Source organism: Helianthus annuus, chromosome 2 (genome assembly GCF_002127325.2).
Source record: "Helianthus annuus cultivar XRQ/B chromosome 2, HanXRQr2.0-SUNRISE, whole genome shotgun sequence".
Lineage (NCBI taxonomy): Eukaryota > Viridiplantae > Streptophyta > Magnoliopsida > Asterales > Asteraceae > Helianthus > Helianthus annuus.
Genome location: NC_035434.2, coordinates 95,104,855 through 95,128,297, shown reverse-complemented (window position 1 = coordinate 95,128,297; position 23,443 = coordinate 95,104,855). Strand labels below are relative to the sequence as shown.

General features: G+C 37.1%; 1 protein-coding gene across 2 annotated transcripts; it reads right to left on the bottom strand.

Moving 5' to 3' along the window:
* Positions 1–17,094: 17,094 nt before the first annotated feature.
* Positions 17,095–22,442, bottom strand: LOC110872366 (protein LAZ1 homolog 1). Of its 2 annotated transcripts, none has more exons than XM_022121143.2 (10): positions 22,233–22,442; positions 21,034–21,486; positions 20,768–20,824; positions 19,752–19,860; positions 19,295–19,479; positions 19,121–19,209; positions 18,276–18,531; positions 17,926–18,171; positions 17,572–17,851; positions 17,095–17,353 (listed from the first exon to the last, which is right to left on the bottom strand). In XM_022121143.2, exons 2-10 carry the CDS (start codon positions 21,256–21,258, stop codon positions 17,349–17,351), a joined length of 1,452 nt encoding a protein of 483 aa, XP_021976835.1. In that variant the 5' UTR covers positions 21,259–21,486; positions 22,233–22,442; the 3' UTR covers positions 17,095–17,348. The 2 variants fall into 2 exon arrangements, with proteins under 2 accessions (XP_021976835.1, XP_021976836.1); XM_022121144.2 differs by having other exon boundaries at positions 21,103–21,486.
* Positions 22,443–23,443: the final 1,001 nt, after the last annotated feature.

Here is a 23,443-nt window from a genome sequence, read left to right as displayed (position 1 = left end):
TAGGACAAATTTGGGTGGTAAAGAAACACTTCTGTGATTGAGAAAAGGAAAGTCGAGTCAACTAAGAGAGTTGATATCAAGAATGAAAAAGTTTTTTGTAAAAAATGACAAAGATTTTCCGAAATTGAACGAATCTTATTGCATCACAATACCTAAGGTCAAACAGGCCTGGGTTGCATTGTTCAAGTAACTGACTTGATTGAATCTGCAGGTGTTCTAGAGTAACATGAAGATTGGAGCAGCCTGGCACAGGAGGAGGAATCCTATGGTTGAAAACCGGAAGTTTTTGGTTTGTTAATAATAATAATAAATAAATAAAACATAAATAAAAAACAAAAGGAAAAATATAAAAACAGAAAAATGAAAAAATGTTGGTTTTTAAATTGTTAAAATCAAAAGTTCTGAAAAAATGTTGAAGGAATACGCCGAAACCCTCACGGCTGAACAAACATGATAAAACAAGTTTGAAAAACATTTGGTTCAAAATGTTTAAATATCAATGTGTTGTATATCATAGGGTGCTTTATTTTACACAGAGAATGTGAAGTAGAAAACGGATGGCGAGATGAAGCTATCTACATCGGTTTGTCAAATTTTCTTCAAAATGTTTTGGATTGTACGGGGAGTAAAAATTTTGAAAATACAAAAACTTTTGAAAATTTGAAAAAGTCAAAAACATGAAAAAAGGTCAAAAGAGTTTTGTGTAAAAATAGGAAATGATAGTACATCAGTAGACTATCACGACATGCTAAAGAATTGGAAAGTCAAAATGTGATAAATGGTCTCACTGATGATATGCTAGTAGGTTTTTACACATTTAGTAAATTGATTTCGAGATGTAAACCTAAAATCAATAACTTTCTTATCTCGTGGGGAATATCTCTCGGATATATGGACTTAGTACTCTGAAATTTCGTTTAAGAGGTTGCCTGATTCTGAGATACTAGGTCTTTATACTTATTGATATCTGGGGTATTATACCCGGTCTTTTGATTTTGCGTCAGCAATGGACTAGACCTCGTATAATGCTTTTGCGCTTAAAACTTTCCCTCTGCATAAAAATTGAGAAAATATCAAAAGATATATATCAAGTGCGGTTGTAAAGAAGATTCCTAAGTGGAACACACCTTAATCCGAGCCTTCATCTCTTTGACTGAATGAAAGTTCTAACCTGAGCTCTCAAGGCCTCGCACTAACCCAGAGACATATATCATTTTGGTATATTCACCTGTAAGACGTAATCTAGGGAATCTTGATACGTGAGTGTTGGACCCAGTATGGCCTTAACAACTTCTTTTTACGTAATATGGCAAGTGATTTCAGTATATGTGAAAAAAGATGTGCGGAAATGGAAATCAGACTTTCAAGAAACAAGACCTATAGAATTATCAAGTTTATATCACTTTGAAACAAATTAGTTTAACAAGGTGATTGTAAGATTATTATCTAATACAAATGAATCTTGAATTCTGTGGGTGAGAAGAGCAGTGGAGTTTGGGTGTTTGTATGTGAATACTAAGCTTCAAACTCAATTATCTTCTGCCTCTCGAGCCTTCTATTTATAGACGGCGGTGTACATGAATAAACAATTGTTTATTCATGCAATAAGTCCTGCATAAAGTAGCAATTTGACATATTCATTGAATCCATCGTTCAAGTTGCATTTGTAATCATGATAATCAATAATGTCATGCTTCGGTCATTGGTGGCAGGATAGAGTTGTGATTTTAGACAAGTGGGGTCTTCATCAGAATTTCTGATAAACCACTTCATCATAAATTCTGGTGAACAAATCATCAGAAAGTCTGATGATCAGAATCGTCAGAAACTGATGATATTTCATCAGAAATATCATCAGATCCATCAGAAATGACCTTCTCTGATAATCCAAATCAACTCTTGATCAACTTGTGATTCTTTGAAGTAGAGGCTTTGCATTTCAGTTGTCCTATCTGATCTTCTTCTTCTTGTTGTGATCTTCAGGACTGTTACCTTCTTCAGAGATCCAGTTGATTGAGATTTTCTTCAATACTTACAAATAAAGTTTCCTAACAGTGAGTATATTCTGAGGTAGGACACGCGAATAAGATAAGTTCTTAAAACACTAATCTCGTATCTTGAATCAATTGAACTTTGTGTGAAAATTTAAATGGATAAGTATACTACTAATTTAAGTGAATCGTTTAGAACTTAAAGTTTATATAGATCAACGGTGCTAGTGATGTGTCAGAAACTGATATATCCTCTAATACAAACTCAACAAAATATGTCTGTATATATTTCTTTATTGCATTTCATTACAGAAAAATTACAAAAATATTTTCGGAGAGTTTTAGCATAAACTTTGTAAAATACAAAAAAAAAAGATTTTGTTTCACTTTATGTTTCGACGATCGATGTTGGAAAGCTGAGTTTCAAAATCTAAGTATGTTGAACATATCTCAGAAAAATAAACAAGTTCATTAATTTGAAACTTGAGGTTTTTAAATATAAAATCCAAAAATAGTTTGTGAAATCTCCAAGATCATTAATTTGGACTTGGTTGATAATTAGATGAATCAAGGTCATTAAGTTGAACTTGATTATCTGTGAAGGGCTGTGATAATTGGATGCTTAATTGTCAGATATATAGTTATTTGATAGCGGGAGTTGAGCCAGGTGGTTTGGTCCTGGGTTTACAAATTCTTGGATCTTAATGTCAAATGAATCTTGTTGAGTGCTAGGTTCCTGATCCTGAAAATGAAAATAGTTTTTATGAATGTTTTGAATTGTAAAATTTTCAGAGAGCAAGGTTGTAATCCTGGAAGTTCAAAGCAAGGGGGAGCTTGCGGAGAGAAAGAGTCGGATGAAAGGGGGAGCAGATAAATGAGGACGTAAGGAGGAGTCTGTGGTGCTGAATTCGTCAAAGCTTCCTGAAGACTCAGAGTTGATGAAAACTAGCTACAAGATTGACTGCAGCAATGTCCAAGGCCCAAGGGGGAGTCTGTAAGTGCATATGTCTATCGCTTCCGTCAATCATGTATCGTAGCAAACAGATGAGACAAGACAAGGTTAATAAGTATTTAAACATTTACAAGCTAATCCGCACGAACCCACGCATGCCTGGTCCGCACGGATGGACATGCATGTTGATCCGCACGAATGTGCGTGAAACTAGGATTTGTGGCATTTGTTGATCTGCGCAATCCAGGTTCGCACCTATTGCCCAATGGGGAACAACACCAGCAAGTGGGGAGTACCACCCAATAAGGGAACGACACGTCAAGAAAGGAAAACTAAAAATTCGCCACTTTAAAAGTGATTGTTAACTGTCACACTGACGTACCCCTGCAAAAGTGACTGCTACACTCCTGATGCGACAACCACTTCAACCTGCAGTGCTATAGTGACAGGCGTTGCCATCAGTCTCACCAACCACGAACACATGTGCCTAGCAGGAAACTTCACTTAGAAGATACATTGCTCACTATTTCCATGCGCCGATTTGGCGTCTTCTGTACGCCATTTTCCTACGCCGTTTTGCTCACTTCCTTATACCATTTCCATGCGTCATTCTGGCTCACTTCCGTACGCCATGTTCATGCGCCATTTTGGCTCAGTTTCGTATGCCATTTTCATGCGCCGTTCTGGCTCACTTTTGTACGCCATTTTCATGCGCCGTTCTGACTCACTTTTGTACGCCATTTTCATGCGCCGTTCTGGCTCACTTCCATAGGCCATGAATATACGCCGTTTTGGCTCATTCTCGTATGCCGTTCACATATGCTGACCCGAATCACTTGAACATGCACCTTTCAAATATAAGAGTGCCTTATGAGTCCAAAGTCACTCCCAGGCGATAAACTCATCTAGAAGCAACACTGGACTGGGGGGGGGGGGACTTGAAGAGGTATGGTCCCAAACTACGCGCGAGCACGCATTAGTGGGACCACACCACTCCAAAGACACGATTTTACCACACAGGACGATCTAGAAGGTTCTAGAAGAATACACCCGGCGATAGAAAAGATGCTCTTTGCAGACATGAAAGGATGGCAGGTGGCACCAATCGTAAGGCGCCAACACCTGCCACAAGATCCTCGCAGGGCAGCAAGAGACAGGCCAACAGCTGGTACAAAAGGACGCTGAGCTGGAACGAATGTCCATACGCCACGTGACCTCTGGTACAATGTCACGGCCCCCGTACCTGGTTTGACCCGGTCCAAGAGCCGCGGGACAGAAAATCCTGTGGTATTTATGTTTACAGCGGAAGTCTTAACAGGATCGTTTTAATTTTGAAAAATGCCCGAGTATTATTTATTTACACTTTCGGGATACACCCCGTAAATATCATAATTTCTTTATTTTACAAACATGTTTATTTATTTATTTGAGCCACCACTTCAAGCTTGATAGTGCTCCGTAGCACGTGTATTTAATTCAGTAGGTCACCTGAAACATGTTGTAAAAAGGTTTTGTCAGCGGGGAAATACTGAGTGAATCATTCATTTTGATAAAATGACACATAGTTATAAATTACAGCATAAGAGCGATTACTATGGCAGTATCTTAATTAATATCTGGCCTTGCCACCCATGTGACGATGGTCATACCACTATTGGGTCCAGTCACCCAATTAGTGACGTTTTGTCACTGTTAGGTCTTATTAGCCTAACCCCTGTTAGGGCTTATTGCCTAACTGTGAGAATTAGTAATGTGCACAATACCCCACTAGCCAGCGGTTAAGATAACCACGACTTAATCCCTGTAATTATAACATTTTGAAAATGATTTGGAGTATTGTAAAACAGTTGATAAAAAGAGAATGACTCACATTGCAGATTTAGCGGGCAAGGTTTAAGCCTACTGATTAGCCTTGATTAAACCTAATTTGATAATAATGCACACACAACGGGTTAGTAACTTAATACAGCAGTTACGTCAATTCACGAGATTAAACCCTCATAAAGATTAACAAGTGCAATACTTAACAATTCAATCGGATTCACAACGAATAACAGAGCATAGTCCGAATTCGAACAGCACTCAAATATTCAAGTCGAAATCACGACGAATAATCAAAGTAGAAGCTCAATTTGAGCAGCACTCGGACAATCGTTGGATAGTTATAATCGATCGGATGTTGAATCGTAATAGCGATCGAGTTATTACCCTGATTGCGGCAGCACTTCGTGACTCGTGTGTGTTTAATTGTACTACTACTGCTCTAATTCGACGTTCACATGGAATTTGTGCGTCATTTCAACTTCCTCAGGCAAGTCCCAAGGTCCTCTATTTATACCCGAAAAATAGCCTCGCTTACGGACCGTATGCCATTTCCCTTACAGTCCGTAAGGGAAACAGTCTAAATTAAGGCGGCTAAGTTCGGGACTAGGCTTGCTGACTTGAACAATTCCACCAATTAGAGTTAAACAACGAGTTTTGAGGATAATTATTCAACTAGGTTTTGCCCCTCTTGAGTTTTAGGGGCCCTGATCCTGATTCCGATTGTTCTGAAAATTTTAGGGTTTATGCCAAATCACTTGGGTGTCTCAATTAGGGTTTCCTTAATAGATAATTATTATCCTAATTATGGATTTTAGTAAGAGTTGTTACATCCTCCCCACCTTAAGAAAAATCTCGTCCTCGAGATTTACTGGAATAAATGAGGTATTTTCGCTTCATTTCTGATTCCATTTCTCAGATATATTCTGGTCCTCTCTTCGAATTCCATTTGACCTTGACCAGCACTAGTCGTTTGTGTTTGAGAAACTTAACTTTTCTATCTTCAATCTGTAGTGGTTTCTCTACGAATTTAAGCTTTTTGTTTTACCTCTATATCTTGAAGAGGTACTACCTGGGATTCGTTGGATAAACATTTCTTGTGATTGGATACATGAAATACATCATGTACTCCAGCTAGCTCTTCTGGTAGTTGTAGACGATAGGCTACTGGTCCTATATGTTGAATTATCGGAATGGCCCAATGTACCTTGGACTCAGTTTTCCTTTCTTACCGAATCGTACTACTCCTTTCCAAGGAGAAATTTTCAGAAAGTACTTTATCTCCGACTTGGAATTCTAATGGCTCGCGGAGATTGTCTGCCTAGTTTTTCTGGGTAACTTGGTAACAAAATCCATTGTTATGCGTCCCCATTTCTATACAGGGATCTTTTAATTTTTGTAGTAATGCTAAAGGTTTCTGGTTTTTGGCCTTAAATTGTGAACAGGTGAAACACTTAGATACATATTCAACTACATCTTTTTTTTTCATTTCTATCTATCAGGAATTGTTTCTTAAATCTTGGTATATCTTATTGTTTTCAGGGGCATGGTATACCTAGATTTATGGGTTTCCTTTAAAATCTTATTCCTGGTACCCAACTTCTTTTCTTGTGGAATTTCCAAATTCCATCACTTCCTTGTTCCAATTCTTTTGTTCGTCCTTTCATTCCTTCAGCATCATCCTTGATTGCTGTTGTTTGAACATTCTTTAATTATTCTTATTAAATTTAACTGTAGATTTATCCTAAGAGCACGGACTCGTTTTTGCTTTTCATGATACTTACGACTTAAGGCATCCGCAACTACATTTACCCTTCTCTCGTGATATTGAATATCACAATCGTAATTGCTTAGGATTTCCATCCACCTCCTTTACCTCATATTTAACTCTTTTTGCCCAAATATGTACTTTAAGCTTTTAGGATCTGTAGAGACTGTAAACTTATTTCCGTACATATAATGTCTCCAAGTCTTAAGGGCAAAAATTACTGCTCCTAATGCTAAGTCATGAGTCGTATAGTTTTCCTTATGCTTTTTCAATCACCTTAAGGCATATGCAATTACCTTTGCGTTGCATTAGCACTTATCCTAATCCTACTTCTACTTCAAAATTTTCCGTTCCTTCTGGAAGTGCTAATATTAGAACATTGGTAAATTTCTGCTTTAAAATCCTAAAGGCTTCTTCTTGTCTAGATCCCTACTTAAACTTAACTGTTTTACATGTTAGCTTAGTTAAGGGTACGGCTATCTTAGAAAAATCTTTAATAAAACACCTATAATATCCAGCTAACCCTAGATAACTCCTAACTTCGGTTACTGATTGCGGGGTCTTCCATTTGGTGATTGCTTAAATTTTGGAGAAATTTACGTGAATACTTTTGTGATTCACTATGTGTCCTAAGGATTGCACTTCTTGAAACCAAAATTCATATTTTGAGAATTTTGGCATGCAGTTTTTTCTTAACAAGGTTAAGAGTGCATGCAAATGCTTACAATAGTCCTCCTGATTTTGAATAAATAAGTATATCGTTGATGAAACAATTACGAATTTATCCAAATATGGTTTACACATTCTATTCATCAGGTCCATAAATGCAGTGGGGGTCTTTAAAACTCGTAATGTCCATACCTAGTCCTGAAAGCAGTTTTAGATATGTCTTCTTCCGGTACCTTCAGTTGGTGATATCCAGATCTTAAGTTTATCTTAGAAAAATACCTAGCTCCTTGCAATTGATCAAAAAGGTCATCAACCCTAGGTAATGGGTATCGATTCCTAATTGTAACTTTATTTAATTCCCTATAATCGATACACATTCTTATTTATCCGTCCTTCTTCTTTACAAATAATACTGGAGATCCCCACGGGGAGGAACTTGATCGTATAAATCCTTTAATTGTTTCTTTAATTCAAACGTTTCAGTAAGTGCTAATCGATAAGGTGCCTTAGCTATCGGTACAGTTCCTGGAATTAGATAAATTCTAAATTTTATTTCTCTATTGGGTGATAATCATGGTAGGTCCTTGGGGGAAAATATCAGGATATTCCGATACAATCGGAATGTCTTCTATTTTCTTTTCAACAATTATCGATACCATATATGCTATTCCTTGTTTCCTTGAATAATTGGTCAACTTCATTACTGAAATAAAATTTCAGTGACTTTTGTGGTTTATCTCCGGTTATTATTACTAATTCTCTTGCAGTTGTATGGATTTCTAGGGGACTTTTATTATAGAGAATTCAAGCATGGTTGGCTATTAACTAATCTATTCCTAATATAACATCGAACCCGGCTAAATTTATTAGTAACAAGTTTTGCAGAAAATTTATATCCTAATTCTATCTTTGCTTCTAGCAAAATCTTATTTATTCTAACGGAATTCCCATCTGCTGTTTCAATCGTAAAAGTCTGCCTAAGGTTGGTTAAGGGTAATTTTAAGGGCTTGGCAGAATGAAGTATTTATAAAACTTTTGGTTTGCACCAGAGTTTAAATAATACTTGCATAAACGTAACTATGATGTCAGGAATTAGTTCAGCTTCCTGAGTGGTTAATTGAAATGCTCTTGCGTTTTTCTTGGTAGTCCCTTCTGCAGGTTTCGTCTTTTCGTTTGCTGGGTTGCCTAAGTTCGGACAGTTTGTTCTGAAATGTCCGGTTTCTCCACAATTGTAGCAGGTTATTGCCTTCTTTTTCCTGCAATCCTCTTCTCGATGTCCTGGAATTTTGCAGTAATTGCAGCATCCTTTACATTTCCCAAAATGCTATCCCTTGCAGGTATTGCAAAATGGGATAGTGGAAAATCGTCTGGTTCCTCTTTTGCTACTATTACCCACATGAAATTCTTGGGAAATTTTCTGGGCTAACTCCTTCTTCCTATTTTCTTCTCGAGTGCGTACCAGTCCGTCAGTTAGAGTGTTGGCTAACTCTACCGCATCGTCAATCGTGCGGGGTCTCGCAGCTTTGACAATGTCACGAATCTCACTAATCAAACCCCAGATATAGCGAGAGATAAGTACTGGTTCTGGCGAAGCCAGAGTAGGTACAATTCTGGCATACTCAAAGAATTTTGAAGTATACCCTCGACAATCTACATCCACCATTCGGGACTTAAAACTTATTTGCCATTTTCTCTTTCTCATATTCGGGACAGAATTTTCTTTCTATTAATTGCTTAAATTCTTCCCAACTCAGGGCATAGGCCACGTCACTTCCTTTAGCTTGTAACACTGTATTCCACCATTCTAACGCTTCTTCTTTGAAAAAGTGCGAAGCGTACATAACCTCATCTTCCTCCACACATTTACTTATTCTGATCACTGCCTCGGTTTTATCTAACCAACGCAGTGCCGCAGTTGCCCCTTCATTGCCTGCGAACTCTACAGGTTTACAGGCAAGGAACTCCTTGTAAGTGCAACCAAGCGTTGCAGCTTTCCTTTTCTTAGGGAGCGGAGCTTGTTGTGGTTCCTCATCATGATTAACATGATCATTGCCTCCGTTTACGCTATTACTGAAGTTATCTTCAGAAATACGTTTGCTAGGAACGATTTGCTGTGGTTCTACCGGATTTTTAACAGCAGCAATGATTGCTGGAATAGCATTGGCTATCCCTTGAGCAATTATTGTTGGAATAGTGTTGGCTATCCCTTGAGCAACGATATTTTCTATATCCTGTCTAGTCATATATTGATCCCCTGATTGTTGCTCAGATTGATTAACCTCGTTAACTGGTTCATTATTAGCGTTTTCCATCGGATAACTAATTTTATAGATAAATAATTAGTATACTGGAAGTAATCCAATGTTACTTTTAATTGCACATAATTACGTAAACAAACCAAAATTTTTATTATACCATGCTTCTATATACAACCGTTTTATTATTTATTTTACACATACTGATTTTACTCTTACTATTACACATCCAAAATTTCATAAATCCCCTATCCTTTTGTCAGATGATATTCTAGTAACGGTGTTCCCTCTAATCGTATTTCCAGGAGATCTGTTTCCCAATCTCTTGGATCCTATTACCAACATTCCTTAGTTCTTAGTCAAAGTGGCGGAGTCTAGCTATATTCTTGTTACTCATTGGTGGATTTGGTTCTGGATCGAACTGAGGAAAAAGCTTATAGGGATTGTTTTGTAACTGTATTTCATTAGTCAACCATTCGTCTATTTCGAAAGGTCGCGAGTGGATTGAAGGGTTTGGAATAGCTGGTTCTACATTAATTGGTAGTTGTGTTTCATTAACAGACTTGATAGTATTATAATCTATCAACATAAAATCTAACTCTTCCTGAGATGGTAATCCCTCAATTTGCCTAGAGCTTTCCCCAATTTCTATTTTCTTAGGCGTGGGTTTTTCGAAAGGTACAGCGTTGAATTCTATAGGTTCCTCTATGTCTGGTATATATCTATTGAAATCTCTGGAAACTTCTATTCTTACTGGATAGAGATTTAAATTCTGAAGGGCATCAGACAAGTCACTCATGTTGTTTAGCAACATACACACAATTACTAAGTCAGAATTTATAACAAATTTGGTAGAAAACTTTGAAATACTATTTCCAACTGTTTAACTACCGAAACAACTGAAATTTAAAACACCCTAGGTTTTATTTATAAATTTATTTATTTACTGAATAAGGCTTCTAGACTGTGGATAATAAAGGTATTAAAATTTTGGTCTAATTTATTTAAAAATTTGCATTAATTGCTATGTTGGCTAGCATATAAAGATCTGCCCATCCTATACCTAATTAATCAGATAATAAAACATATATTCATAGAATGACAGTTAGAAAATTTAAATACATACTTAATAGGCTTAGATCAGTGGCTCTGATACCACCTTTTTCTGTCACGGCCCCCGTACCTGGTTTGACCCGGTCCAGGAGCCGCGGGACAGAAAATCCTGTGGTATTTATGTTTACAGCGGAAGTCTTAACAGGATCGTTTTAATTTTGAAAAATGCCCGAGTATTATTTATTTACACTTTCGGGATACACCCCGTAAATATCATAATTTCATTATTTTACAAACATGTTTATTTATTTATTTGAGCCACCACTTCAAGCTTGGTAGTGCTCCGTAGCACGTGTACTTAATTCAGTAGGTCACCTGAAACATGTTGTAAAAAGGTTTTGTCAGCGGGGAAATACTGAGTGAATCATTCATTTTGATAAAATGACACATAGTTATAAATTACAGCATAAGAGCGATTACTATGGCAGTATCTTAATTAATATATGGCCTTGCCACCCGTGTGACGATGGTCATACCACTATTGGGTCCAGTCACCCAATTAGTGACGTTTTGTCACTGTTAGGTCTTATTAGCCTAACCCCTGTTAGGGCTTATTGCCTACCTGTGAGAAATTAGTAATGTGCACAATACCCCACTAGCCAGCGGTTAAGATAACCACGACTTAATCCCTGTAATTATAACATTTTGAAAATGATTTGGAGTATTGTAAAACAGTTGATAAAAAGAGAATGACTCACATTGCAGATTTAGCGGGCAAGGTTTAAGCCTACTGATTAGCCTTGATTAAACCTAATTTGATAATAATGCACACACAACGGGTTAGTAACTTAATACAGCAGTTACGTCAATTCACGAGATTAAACCCTCACAACGATTAACAAGTGCAATACTTAACAATTCAATCGGATTCACAACGAATAACAGAGCATAGTCCGAATTCGAACAGCACTCAAATATTCAAGTCGAAATCACGACGAATAATCAAAGTAGAAGCTCAATTTGAGCAGCACTCGGACAATCGTTGGATAGTTATAATCGATCGGATGTTGAATCGTAATAGCGATCGAGTTATTACCCTGATTGCGGCAGCACTTCGTGACCCGTGTGTGTTTAATTGTACTACTACTGCTCTAATTCGACGTTCACAGGGAATTTGTGCGTCGTTTCAACTTCCTCGGGCAAGTCCCAAGGTCCTCTATTTATACCCGAAAAATAGCCTCGCTTACGGACCGTATGCCATTTCCCTTACGGTCCGTAAGGGAAACAGTCTAAATATAAGGCGGCTAAGTTCGGGACTAGGCTTGCTGACTTGAACAATTCCACCAATTAGAGTTAAACAACGAGTTTTGAGGATAATTATTCAACTAGGTTTTGCCCCCCTTGAGTTTTAGGGGCCCTGATCCTGATTTCGATTGTTCTGAAAATTTTAGGGTTTATGCCAAATCACTTGGGTGTCTCAATTAGGGTTTCCTTAATAGATAATTATTATCCTAATTATGGATTTTAGTAAGAGTTGTTACATACAAGACCAGACCTGGTCAAGTCAGTAGGGACAGAATGGATATTCTTCCTGGTCGGACAACTAGCAAACACCCAGTTGCCGTCTCTTCTCCTTCACAAATCTCCGGATATAAATAGAAAGCTCGACCTCCATGTTGAGGGATCCGTTTTATTACTCTCTCACTCTATACACACACTTATATCCTCGAAACGATTACTTATTCTCACGTCGTATGGTGGATACAAGGAGAACCTCCGATATCTCCTCCTTGTAACGAGTTCACCGATGTTGTTCATTTTGCAGGATCGATAGGAATCCAGGCTCATCGTCGAGTGAAGAATAGAGATTGACTGTTTACACGAGAGATTGCCTATTATACACGAGACGAACCGGCTGAGTAGCTTAGTGTTTCTTCAAATGGGGTTGTAAATTGTAATACTTATTCAAAATGAATAAAAGATGAGAAGTGAAATGAAATATATAAATTGTATTTTTTACTAGTTTTAAATCTTCAAAATCATATATTACTAGTTTATGTTATTGTACTTTTTATCACACGGCGCCTCTCAATGAAAACAAAAAGGCTATCGATGATGCATAGCCGATAGCGTTGTAAACCTTCATGGATGCTTAACAACTTTAGAGCATTCATATCCCTTCTTTCAAATTATGTCAAATTATGTGAGACGGTTTTTATTTTATAAAAAGTAGTTGTAAATAGAGAAGAGAGAAAATATTACTGTTCATCTATAAATTTGTTAGGATATTATCCACCCTTTATAATCTTTTAATATATTTTGAAAGTGGTTGTGAGTGGAAGAGAGAGAAAATGTAATGATAAAGATATTAAAAAATATTATTTAATTGAAAAGGAAAAAGAAAAGATAGTGATTTTTAGTGTAATATATGGTAAAAAAATAGGGGGTTGGATGTGAATGCTCTTAGAGCATTTAAATTAATTTTTTTATCCTCGTTTCTATGATTACACCAAAAAAAATAACTATTTTTTTCTTTTCAATTAATGATATTTTTATACTCTTATTATTATATTTTCTCACTTCTCCACTCACAGCCACTTTCAAAAAGATATTTACAAAATTATAGTGTTGAAAAGTGTTTCGGTATATTTACAAATAAACAGTTTCAATTTTTCTCTCCCGCACTCATAATCATTTCTTATATAATATATGTAACTCAATCAAAAATATATAGGGGAATCATTATGAATGCTCTTATACCCACACATGAGTGTGTTAAGAGGGTCTGTATCATCTGAACAAGTATCACACGTAAGTTAAATACTTTTTTAAAGGCGAACTTTTTCTCGTTTACATGCATCATCCGCTTTCTAGAAGATCTTGTTTACTTGCTTTCATGAGAATTGTTTACTTGCTTTCATGAGAAACGTGTGATGATCTTGTTTCGTTATGCCAATCATTAGGGGAGTGGGGTGGTCACTAGTGATAGAATTTCATCACTTACAAGCATCCAATCAATTCCTGCCATGTCATCAGCCACTATTCTATCACTCACAAGCATTTTGTAGTGGCGGTGGTCACTAGTGATAGAATTCCATCACTCACAAATTTTTTTAATTTTCATTTTAAAATTAGAAATTAACAATAAAACACTAAATTATAAATTTCATTAAAATTAAAAAATAAATTACGTAGCAAAATAAAAAACAACTAAACATTGGAAAAAAAACTTAAATTAAACGGGTGGCATCTCCCAACCCCACATTTCGCAAATCTCGCGCTTTTGTTAAATTACAACCGACTTCAATGGTTCGTCGAGATGGGCGTGCGGCTCACACAAGATTTTTAAATCATTTTGTCTTTCTACCGTTTTCAAGTGTCCCACGTATGCCTGCTCGCGTTCAACTTTTACGGACATAATTTTTTCTTTTCTTTGTTTGGCCTCGTTGTATTGCGCCAATTCCGCCTCTTCGATTCTGAAGATCGACTCCGCCACCGCTTCCTTTCCTTTGCTTGACGATTCACCACTTTTCTTGCGGCGTGGCCTTGTAGGTGTATCTTCTTTAACGGGGTCGTCAACAGGTTGATCGGGTTCGTCAAGGGGGTCGTCGTTTAAATTCATTTGGGACAAGTTATCCGACGCGGAAGTCGTGTAGTTCCCCGAATCGGAGGTCTTTGATCTTTTCGGACCTCCTCTTTTTTTTGGAGCCGTAGGCCCAACCACGTCGACCAAATCAACCGGGACCCATTTCGGGTGACGCCTCGCAACCTCCCATGCCGTCACGTGTGGAAAACTCCTCTTTTTGTAGAGTTGGCAATACTCTTCGGTGGCTTGTTGCATGATTGTCGCCTCGCTCGCTCCACTTTGTGTATTGCGGTTCTACAAAAAATATAAAAACTTATGTATTTTTTTTTAAAACATTTTGTTTTCTGTTTTTTATAAAAAATTACTGTTTTCTGTTTTTTTAACAAAAACTGTTTTCTGTTTTTTTTTTTAACTGTTTCTGTTTTTTAAAAATAAAACAGTTTCTGTTTTTAAAAAAATAACAGTTTTCTGATTTTTTTTAAAAAAAACTGTTTTCTGGTTTTTTAAAATAAAACATTTTCTGTTTTTTAAAAAAATAACAGTTTTCTGATTTTTTAAAAAAACTGTTTTCTGGTTTTTAAAAATAAAACAGTTTCTGTTTTAAAAAAAAAAAAAAAACAGTTTTCTGATTTTTTTAAAAAAACTGTTTTCTGTTTTTTAAAATAAAACAGTTTCTGTTTTTTTTTAAATAACAGTTTTCTGTATTTTTTTTAAATAATAGTTTTTTTAAAGATTTAAACTTTATAAAAAAAACATACCTTTTGAATGAAACAACCGTTGAACTTACTAATTTTCCTGTTCAAATCCGTCCATTTCTACGTCATTTGGTCCATGTTTCGTTCCTTTGCACCGGGAAGTTGGCTAAAATGATTAATAACCCGCCTCCAAAACATATCCTTTCTTTGCTCGTTGGAATGTTTCTTGTTCTCGGAGATGTGCAAGTACGCCTTCACCAAGGCCACCTCCTCGCTCGTCCAATGTTTTCAAACGGTTGGGACAATTTCTTGAACGTCGTCATTTTCTTCTTCTTCCTCTTCTTCTTTTTCTTCTTCTTCTTCTTGAACGTAATCATCATTTTCATCGTCGTCGAGACTTGGTTGTGGTTCACGATACGCATTTGCAAATTGACGGATGAGGGTGTTATCTTCTAGTAGTGGGTTGAGTTGGTGGGGTTGGGTTTGAAAGTGTTGAAACGATTGGGGTTGAAATTGGTGAGGTTGAAACGGTGGAACGAACGGTTGGTTTTGATACGTTTGAGATTGAAAGGGTGGATATTGTTGGGGTTGAAAGGGTAGATATTGTTGGGTTTGAAAATGTGGGACTTGCTCTGGTTCGTCTTGCAACCTAAAGCGCGTCGGCTCGCCAAGATTCGCTCGAACCTTGGGTCTTACAGGATTTTTCTTCGTACCCGAACCTCTTTTTTTCGAACCCGCACCTCTCTTGCTTGAACCTTCCATGTGTGTTGTAAAATTATTTAGATTGAGATGTAAAATTTTGGAGTTGAATGGAGAATTTTTGAGTTGAATTGGAGAGTTTTTTTTATTTATTTGAGTGGGGGAATGATTTATATAAAAAAACCTCTCAAAAAATTAAACCCCAAACGGTAATAATTGTGCCAAACGGTCAAAAAATCAAACGATCATCTCATTCTCCATGCGTGATGGTTTCCACGCGTTGAATTGTTCAAGCGTTACATAATGTGGTGGCGGCGGTGTACAAACGATTTCCACGTGTGATGGGGTGGCCATCACGGACCACCCCCAGTTAAGTCAAAATGCAACATTAGAATTTGCCGATATAAATGTGAAGCTATTTAAGTGTGGTCCGATAAGATAATTTCTTTTGTGTGTTTGTGCATCCCTAGTTAAAACACAAGACAAGATCCCCCAGATTTAAGCATTTTCTTCGGGCTATTTGAAAAGGACTATCACATAGCATCCGCAACACATGAGGTTCGTAACACCTCTATGCCCCAATAAACCAACGGCTTCTCTCCTCCCCCTCTCATTGACAACCCTTTCCTCTACCACATATCGTCCATGTACATAGACAGCGCCCTCTTCACTCCATTCCATGCATGCCCTTTCTCTTCGTCCATGTACATGGTCAATCAGGTTACGTCATTGGTTGCCACAGGCTTTGGCGCAGTGGTATAGGGAAAACCCTCTAGGTGTTTAAATAGGATGAGATCATGGGTTCAATACCCGGGGAGTGTAACATTTAGCCATTGGTAGGTTAATGTTTTGATCATTGGTTGTTGATAATATAAAAATGATTTTCAAAAGGATTATATGTTGACGTCGAGGGCAAACGGTTGAAAACATGAATTTGCATGTATAATGTAAGTGATTGATTGACTCGACTCGACTATGGAATTTCACATTTATTCCAAGTATATTTAACAAAAAATAAGTAACACTTTTAAACGCCAAGGTTTAAAACTTTATCCAACAATATATCATCATAGTTTTATCATTCCTCTTTATATACAGTTTTTAAATTCCAGTAATTATAACTCAACATTCCCAAAAAAAAAAAAAAATCTTTTAACAAAAATCTAGGATAAATACACAAATACCTTAAAACTCTCAACCTTTTGGTTGTAGAGCACACCACTTTACCTTCAGGATGTCCCACTACGACACTTATGACTTACCCAACAGATGAAAAGAAAACTTACTAATTCGAATTTTTCAATTTAAAATCCGTAATAGAAGTCGATAACAAAGGTTAAATATACAACCCTAGGTCCTTCAAGAGGTTATGACTGGTAAGCACCTTATTCCTCTGTAGGAGAGGTCTTAGGTCTGAATCTTGTTTCCGCTGGCTTCCTACCATAACCTCTTGAAGCCCGCCTGCGCTATCCCATTGATTGGCAGGATATTGACGGGTCACGGGTCTCATGAGCTTTCCAGTAACCCTTAACACAAATTATAACCATCGGAAAAACAATCATATTGCAAACCAAAAACATTGACTTTAAACCACAATCATAAAAGTTATATGAAGAAAACCTTTGGCTTAAAAATTCTGTAAAAAAAATAACCTCATACATGTTCCAGTCTAAGATATTGCTATGAAATATATACAATCGATCATTCATTCATTTAAAAACCGAATAATTTCCATTCCAAGTACACATATCAAGATCAGTAGTACCTCTATTATCAGCTGCAATCGTATATCCTACGCTTGTTAATCTTTATAGATTAGCTGCTACCCTCAACATACTTGTACAGTGTCTTTGAATTAATCACCCTGGAAAACAGATGAAAGTGTCATCAGAAGTTAAATTTAGAAAAACATACTAAAAGGAAACAGCCACAACATGTCAAAAGTGTAAATAAATAACTTGATATCCGTACGTGTTATTTATAGTGGAAAGAAAACATAAACAAACAAAGAGTGTTTCAAGTCAACCAGGCCAGCCCGTTATGCCATCTTTATATATCATCAATAATGTTTGGATGTCTTACATAATTGAGAAAACGGTGTCTTTGATTGTTGTCGTTGTCGCCTACCATTAGTCAGATTGCTGTCACTGAAACTGCCTTTTTCCACATCATCAATGTGAGGAAAGTCATTGGTCCAGGAATTCAAAGGAATGAGATGACTATCGTCTTTCGGACCTCTTCTTCTATCCTCGTGTCGTTTTACATTTTCCGATATCTCATGAAAAGTTCTGTTTATCTTTGCTAGTCCCCTTTCTACTGGCTCTACAACATGAGAAACTGTATACTTCATGTCGTCCACAATCTGCATCACAAGTATTATTAAGTGTCGACTCGGGTTAACCGGCTCAAATTACTGGTAATGGATCAAGAACTGACAATTTCACCACTTCCAAAGACGACATCACGAACACTCTGATGTAACCTGGGACGGTGTGGTCTGTCCTCATGTCGAGCAAGATTTAGTCTAGGTGTTTTCTCACAGTCTCGAACCTCTTCCGGATCGGGTGGAGCTCCTAATGATGCATAGTCGGTCATCACAGACACGTCACGTACACATCGCTCTCCACGTTTGTAAGGTACTGCTGGAAAAACATATAGGTGAACCACAGCAGCCACACTCATCTGCTTGACAACAAATTCAACTTTGAGTTTGTTGCTAACAAGCCCTTCAACATTATTCTATATTACACAATGTTGACCCTAGACTTTAAGCAATCAAAATGCACCTCAATACAGATGATATAATCTTGTATACGGGTTTTTAGCTCCTGGGCCAAAGATCCTTTCAGTGCACCCATAGAGAAAAGGAAGGCTACAGCAACACCTTGCCACCAAGTCAGGAATACGATTGACTTAAAAGTCAAGAACTTGGCCAACGGTTTGATCGGTGCTAGCTTATCCTTGGTTACCGAATAAAACTGCACCAGGCAATATAAAGCCCACGTCTGGCTGAAGTTAAGAACAACTGCCAAGTATGGGTACCTGCATACACGCATCTCATTACCGAAAGTAACCAAGCCTTATGCTATACCAGTTGCGAAAAAGGTGATAAAGAGAACACCAAATACATATATAGACACACACACACACATACATTGTTCAATACATAATCAATTTTAAGTAGAAAACCATGGGAACCGCATAAGCACTTGTACGTAATGCTTTGAAGAGAAAGAGAGGCAGCTAGGCGGTTACATAGCCACCTTATGTATCACTGTTAAAGCAATATGTACAAGTGTTTATGCGGTTCTCGCAGTTCTCTACTTGAAATTGATTCTGTCGTGAACGACCCTACCTACACACACACACACACCTCTTAGCACTGCAGAAAGAGTGAAACAACTTGCAAACACAATCTTTTCGCCATTTGGTCTACATGGCACACAATATGATTTTTTTAATGAAAGTTGTAATTAGGTTTGGGGGTGGGTTTTGAAAGCGATCATATAATAATAATCTATAAACAGAATCACATAATCAGCTGTACTTAACAGATGTTATGAATGTTTGACAAATCTGCTTAAGAATTAACAGAATGACAAAAGCTTCATGTACGATAGAAATATCTTACGCATATCCCCATTCGAATTTCCCTTCCCCATAAACACCAAGAACTTGAAAAATCATTGCTAACGGCGCACAGACCAGCTTCAGTATCATCTGAAATAAAGAAGTTTTGATCAGATTGAGATATGGATCAATGAGGAAGCATATTATAAAAAAATATATAGAAAGTAATTCATACATATTGCACAATGCCAATTTTTACAGCCTGGTAAAATTCAGGACCAAGATACCATTCCCTAAGGAAGCAACTGAGTGGGAAAGGGTGTTCGACGATTCCGTAAGTGTATGATTCTTCTATTAGAGGTATGCTGTGGCTAATAACACTATTACTTTCCATGAACTCAATAGTACTATCCTCTCCACCTTCAATAACCATATACTTATTTAAAATCCAGAAAAGATAATAATAATAAGCAAGAATGCTACAGAGAAATGCATATATGTTTAATGGCCAACTAAGTAGTTAGAGGAAAATACGATTTTTGTAATAAAGATATTTAAATTGAGTAAACTTAGATACGCTAGATGATCTACTTTATCATACAAAAAAGACATGATTGGGAATTTCGGATCAAAAACATTAATAATCCTAAACAGAACACCAACATCCTCATGAGGGTCTTTTAGGAACATACCTAGGCAGGCTATAAGATATCTCCCAAAGCAATATAAGGCAAAAGCTTCATACCAGTCCCTGATTATTTCATAGTTGAATGCAGCATCTGCATCCAATAGTGACAAAAACTGCACAATTTGGATAAGTGAAAGTTAGGCATGATTACATACAAAATCAGCTGCAAACAAATTCAAAAGGAATAAACATAACGGAAAATAGTTTGTAAGCCGAATCAAAGTATTAAAAGAGTAACCATCAACCACAATTAAAAGACAAACAAAGATAAGCTCATGGATAGAAGAACCTTAATTATTTCTTAGTATAAAGTACGTCTGAAGTCGAAACAAAGTAACATGTCATATAAACTTCTTCATAATGGGTCAAATTTATCTCTTGTGATTCTAATGTTACATTCGTAAATCACTGATTCATGCCATATGTTGCACTGAACAATGTGATGACAGGTTTTTTAATACAATGAAAGAAGATCATTTTCTCTTTAGATTAATCATATAGGATCATTATACATAACTCATTCCACTAAGATTCCTCAAGCTCTCACTGACCAAAATACAGAAAAATGAAATAGAATAATATCAATCACATGAATTCCAATCAAATAGAAATCATTAGCGCACTCATTCATATTACTCAATAGCAGAAGGTAGATTTTGGAAAGATAATGACCCGTCCCATCCTTTGCTTTATTATGTTACCATAAATATCACAAGCAGGCTTTTAGTTATAAAATATTAATGTTTACTTATAACTTCTGTAAATGAAATCAAACAGCACATGCCAGCATATATCGATATAAGAATTTTATTCCTTTACACGAGCACCTTGGTTTTAAAAAGCAAGAGGCGCACAAAAGCAACGAGGTCTAAAACTAAGGCGTGAAGCGCAAAACACAAAAGCAGTGGGCTTGAGGTGCTGAGGCCTGCGTCTCACACCTAGGCGCGCCTCAGGGGTGCTTTTTAAAACCCATACAAGAACTGCAACGAAAACAGAAAATACAGCATGAGATCCCCTTACCGACTCCAATGAATAAACAGGAACCATCAGAACGAGCCCAATCAAGAACTTCTGTTCCTGCAAACAAATTAATTCTCACAACCATCAGTTACAGACGATAACAAACAGCAAGATCATTTTAACGTGACTAGCATGATAAAAAGAAAAAAAAAAAAAATTATTACTGGATGTAAGTGATTGCAAGTTGTCATCATTTTGGACAAAGTAAAAACTACCAATGTAAAAGACAAAACTCAAAATTTGTAGGGATATATGTAATATCAAACCTCAGGTTGATTGTAAGCAGCTAAATGCTCAAAGATAAGATATGTGGAAAGAAAAAGAGCAACAAGTACACAAATGCTTGCGCTGAATATTGTCCCGGTGAAAAGCGATGAATGTACACCACCAAGGTTGCTTGACCAAATTGACCACGGTCCGCTTGAGGACTCTGCCAAAGTCAGAATAAGAGATAGAAAAAGTAATACTCTCTTCCATCTAACCAGAAACATCTGTTCAATGTCACAACTGTTTCAATGAAGCATTAACAAATATAGTAGACCAGGTATTGTAATATTGGATTGAGTACAATTATGCTGAACTTTAATCTTGTATAATACATTAATCAAGAACACATCAAAACTGTAATAACTAGCAGGTCCACTTCATGTTTTTAAGGACTTCAACCAATCTTTGTTAACCAATAAGATGAGGAACCAGCAACACCAAGACAAGGAAACCTGAAAAGATTTCACATTTGTTAAAACTTAAAACACTGATGACAACTAAGGTTCGGTCATGTAGGAATTTGCAATACTAGGTAAGTTATGCAAAAATGAGATTAACCTGTTCAATTTTTTCTTATCAAGATTTATTGCTTTCTTAAGAGCAGGATTCAAGGGAAACAGAAACATGGTTTCATGTCAAAACTACAAAATTAAAAAACTTTTAATCATAATAGACAAAGACGCCCCAAGCACACGCCTAAACGTCTTGCAGCCATCAAGGCGCTCCGGCCAGATTCTACTTATTCCGGCCAAAACAGGTCTGAGCAACTAAAACTGGTCTGAAACATCCAAAGATGGCCTGAAACCAGCCTACAACATGTCTAAAAACCCTAACTATGGCCTTGCGCCTTGAGTGCACCTTCTTAGACATAGATTTGATTCATTCTTCAACAAAAACTATCCGTTAATCTGTTTCACTCCCAACATTCAACACATGACCACATTTTACATCACCGAATAGAAAACTCCTCAATCTACAATCCAAGCAAAAACATAAAAAAAAAAAAAAACAAAACAAAAGAAAACAGAATCCAATTCATAACAACCATTCTAACAAATACAAATCCTTCAAAACACATATGATTAATTTTCACCAACAAACAATCTCTAAACGACAACAAATATCTACCACAATGAACGTAAACCAACTGCATTACAAATTAATAAACAAAACCCTACATATTGACGATTTTACTCACACGTAACAACTCTCGATGGTTGCGCAAACGGCGAAAGTTATGCAGTAAACGGAGAGGAATCTAGCCGGAAAATGGGGAAAGTTTATGACGGAATAATAATAATATTTGCAGAGAGAGAGAAAGCTCCGATTACGATTTGTTGCCTTGGCAGTTGGGAAAGAGAAGGAGGGTTGGTGGGGCTTTGCAATATCTAATGGGATTCTCGGGTCACAGGGGTTGTCTCATTTTTATTTGATTGGTTTCTTATGTTGATGACGTGGATACGTATGTGTCTTTGGAGAGTGTCATTAGTGGATAATTTTTTAAGGCTAGTGGTTATGGTGAGGGTCATCTCCAAGGGGATGGGTTGTCACGTAACGTTATTCGAAGTGAAGATGAGCCTAAAGGGGATGGACGAAAGGGTTGGAAGATGTGAGCTCACACTATTTATAAAAACGATTAAAAAATATTAAATTGATTTGATTTGAAAGAGAGATGAGAGAGAAAAATGCAAGAGAGAGAAGAAGCAGGGCCGGCGAGATCGTCGTCCAGCCGACGGAGATGACGCGACGGAGGGAAGGGGGCGGTGTGGGGGTGCGGCGCCGGGGCTCGCCGGGGCAGGGCCGGCCCCCATACCCACTAGTCTAAGAAAATAGCCTTTTACCGGTTAAAATATAAAAAAATAGCCATTTGACACCCAATAAAATGGGATTTTACGAATTCGCAGGCGGCTCAAGCCGTTTCAGCACATTGTTGCATACATCAACTGCAAAATCACTCACCTTTTGCCACGTGGCAAAAAAAAATTTGGAACTGTGCACCATCTTCTCCATGCTCCTTTTCTTGAAAGCTTCGGTATTAGGATTTTAGGCCGGAGGGTATGGAGGGCGCCATGGGTTGTCCGTCACCATGGTAACGAGGAAGAAGTTGTGTTCAGGTGGGGCCCACATGCATTTCATCCAATAAAATATTTTTTTTATTTGTTTAATAGGGGGCGTTATCCCACACCATCTGACTGACGTGGCGCTGATGTGTCCTGATAAAGCCCCTAGGGGCTTCATCGCACACCCCATAGCCTTAGAACACAATTTCTTTAAGAAAATAGACATATCTCTATAAAATCGACATTACCTCTCTGTGCACTTCAAAAGCCACTCAACCATCTATGTCTTCCTTTACATATCTCTATTTCCGGTAGTCATTTTACCATTTCCGATCAGCCCCTCTTATAG

What these genes read in the sequence shown, in the direction of transcription:
- LOC110872366 (XM_022121143.2), bottom strand. Translation starts at nt 21,258, where the DNA reads ATGTTTCTGGTTAGATGGAAGAGAGTATTACTTTTTCTATCTCTTATT. An exon ending in ATTATATCATCTGTATTGAG is followed by an intron (nt 18,172 to 18,275) that starts GTGCATTTTGAT and finishes GTTGTCAAGCAG; the next exon opens with ATGAGTGTGGCTGCTGTGGT. An exon ending in TCTTTGGAAGTGGTGAAATT is followed by an intron (nt 17,852 to 17,925) that starts GTCAGTTCTTGA and finishes CTTGTGATGCAG; the next exon opens with ATTGTGGACGACATGAAGTA.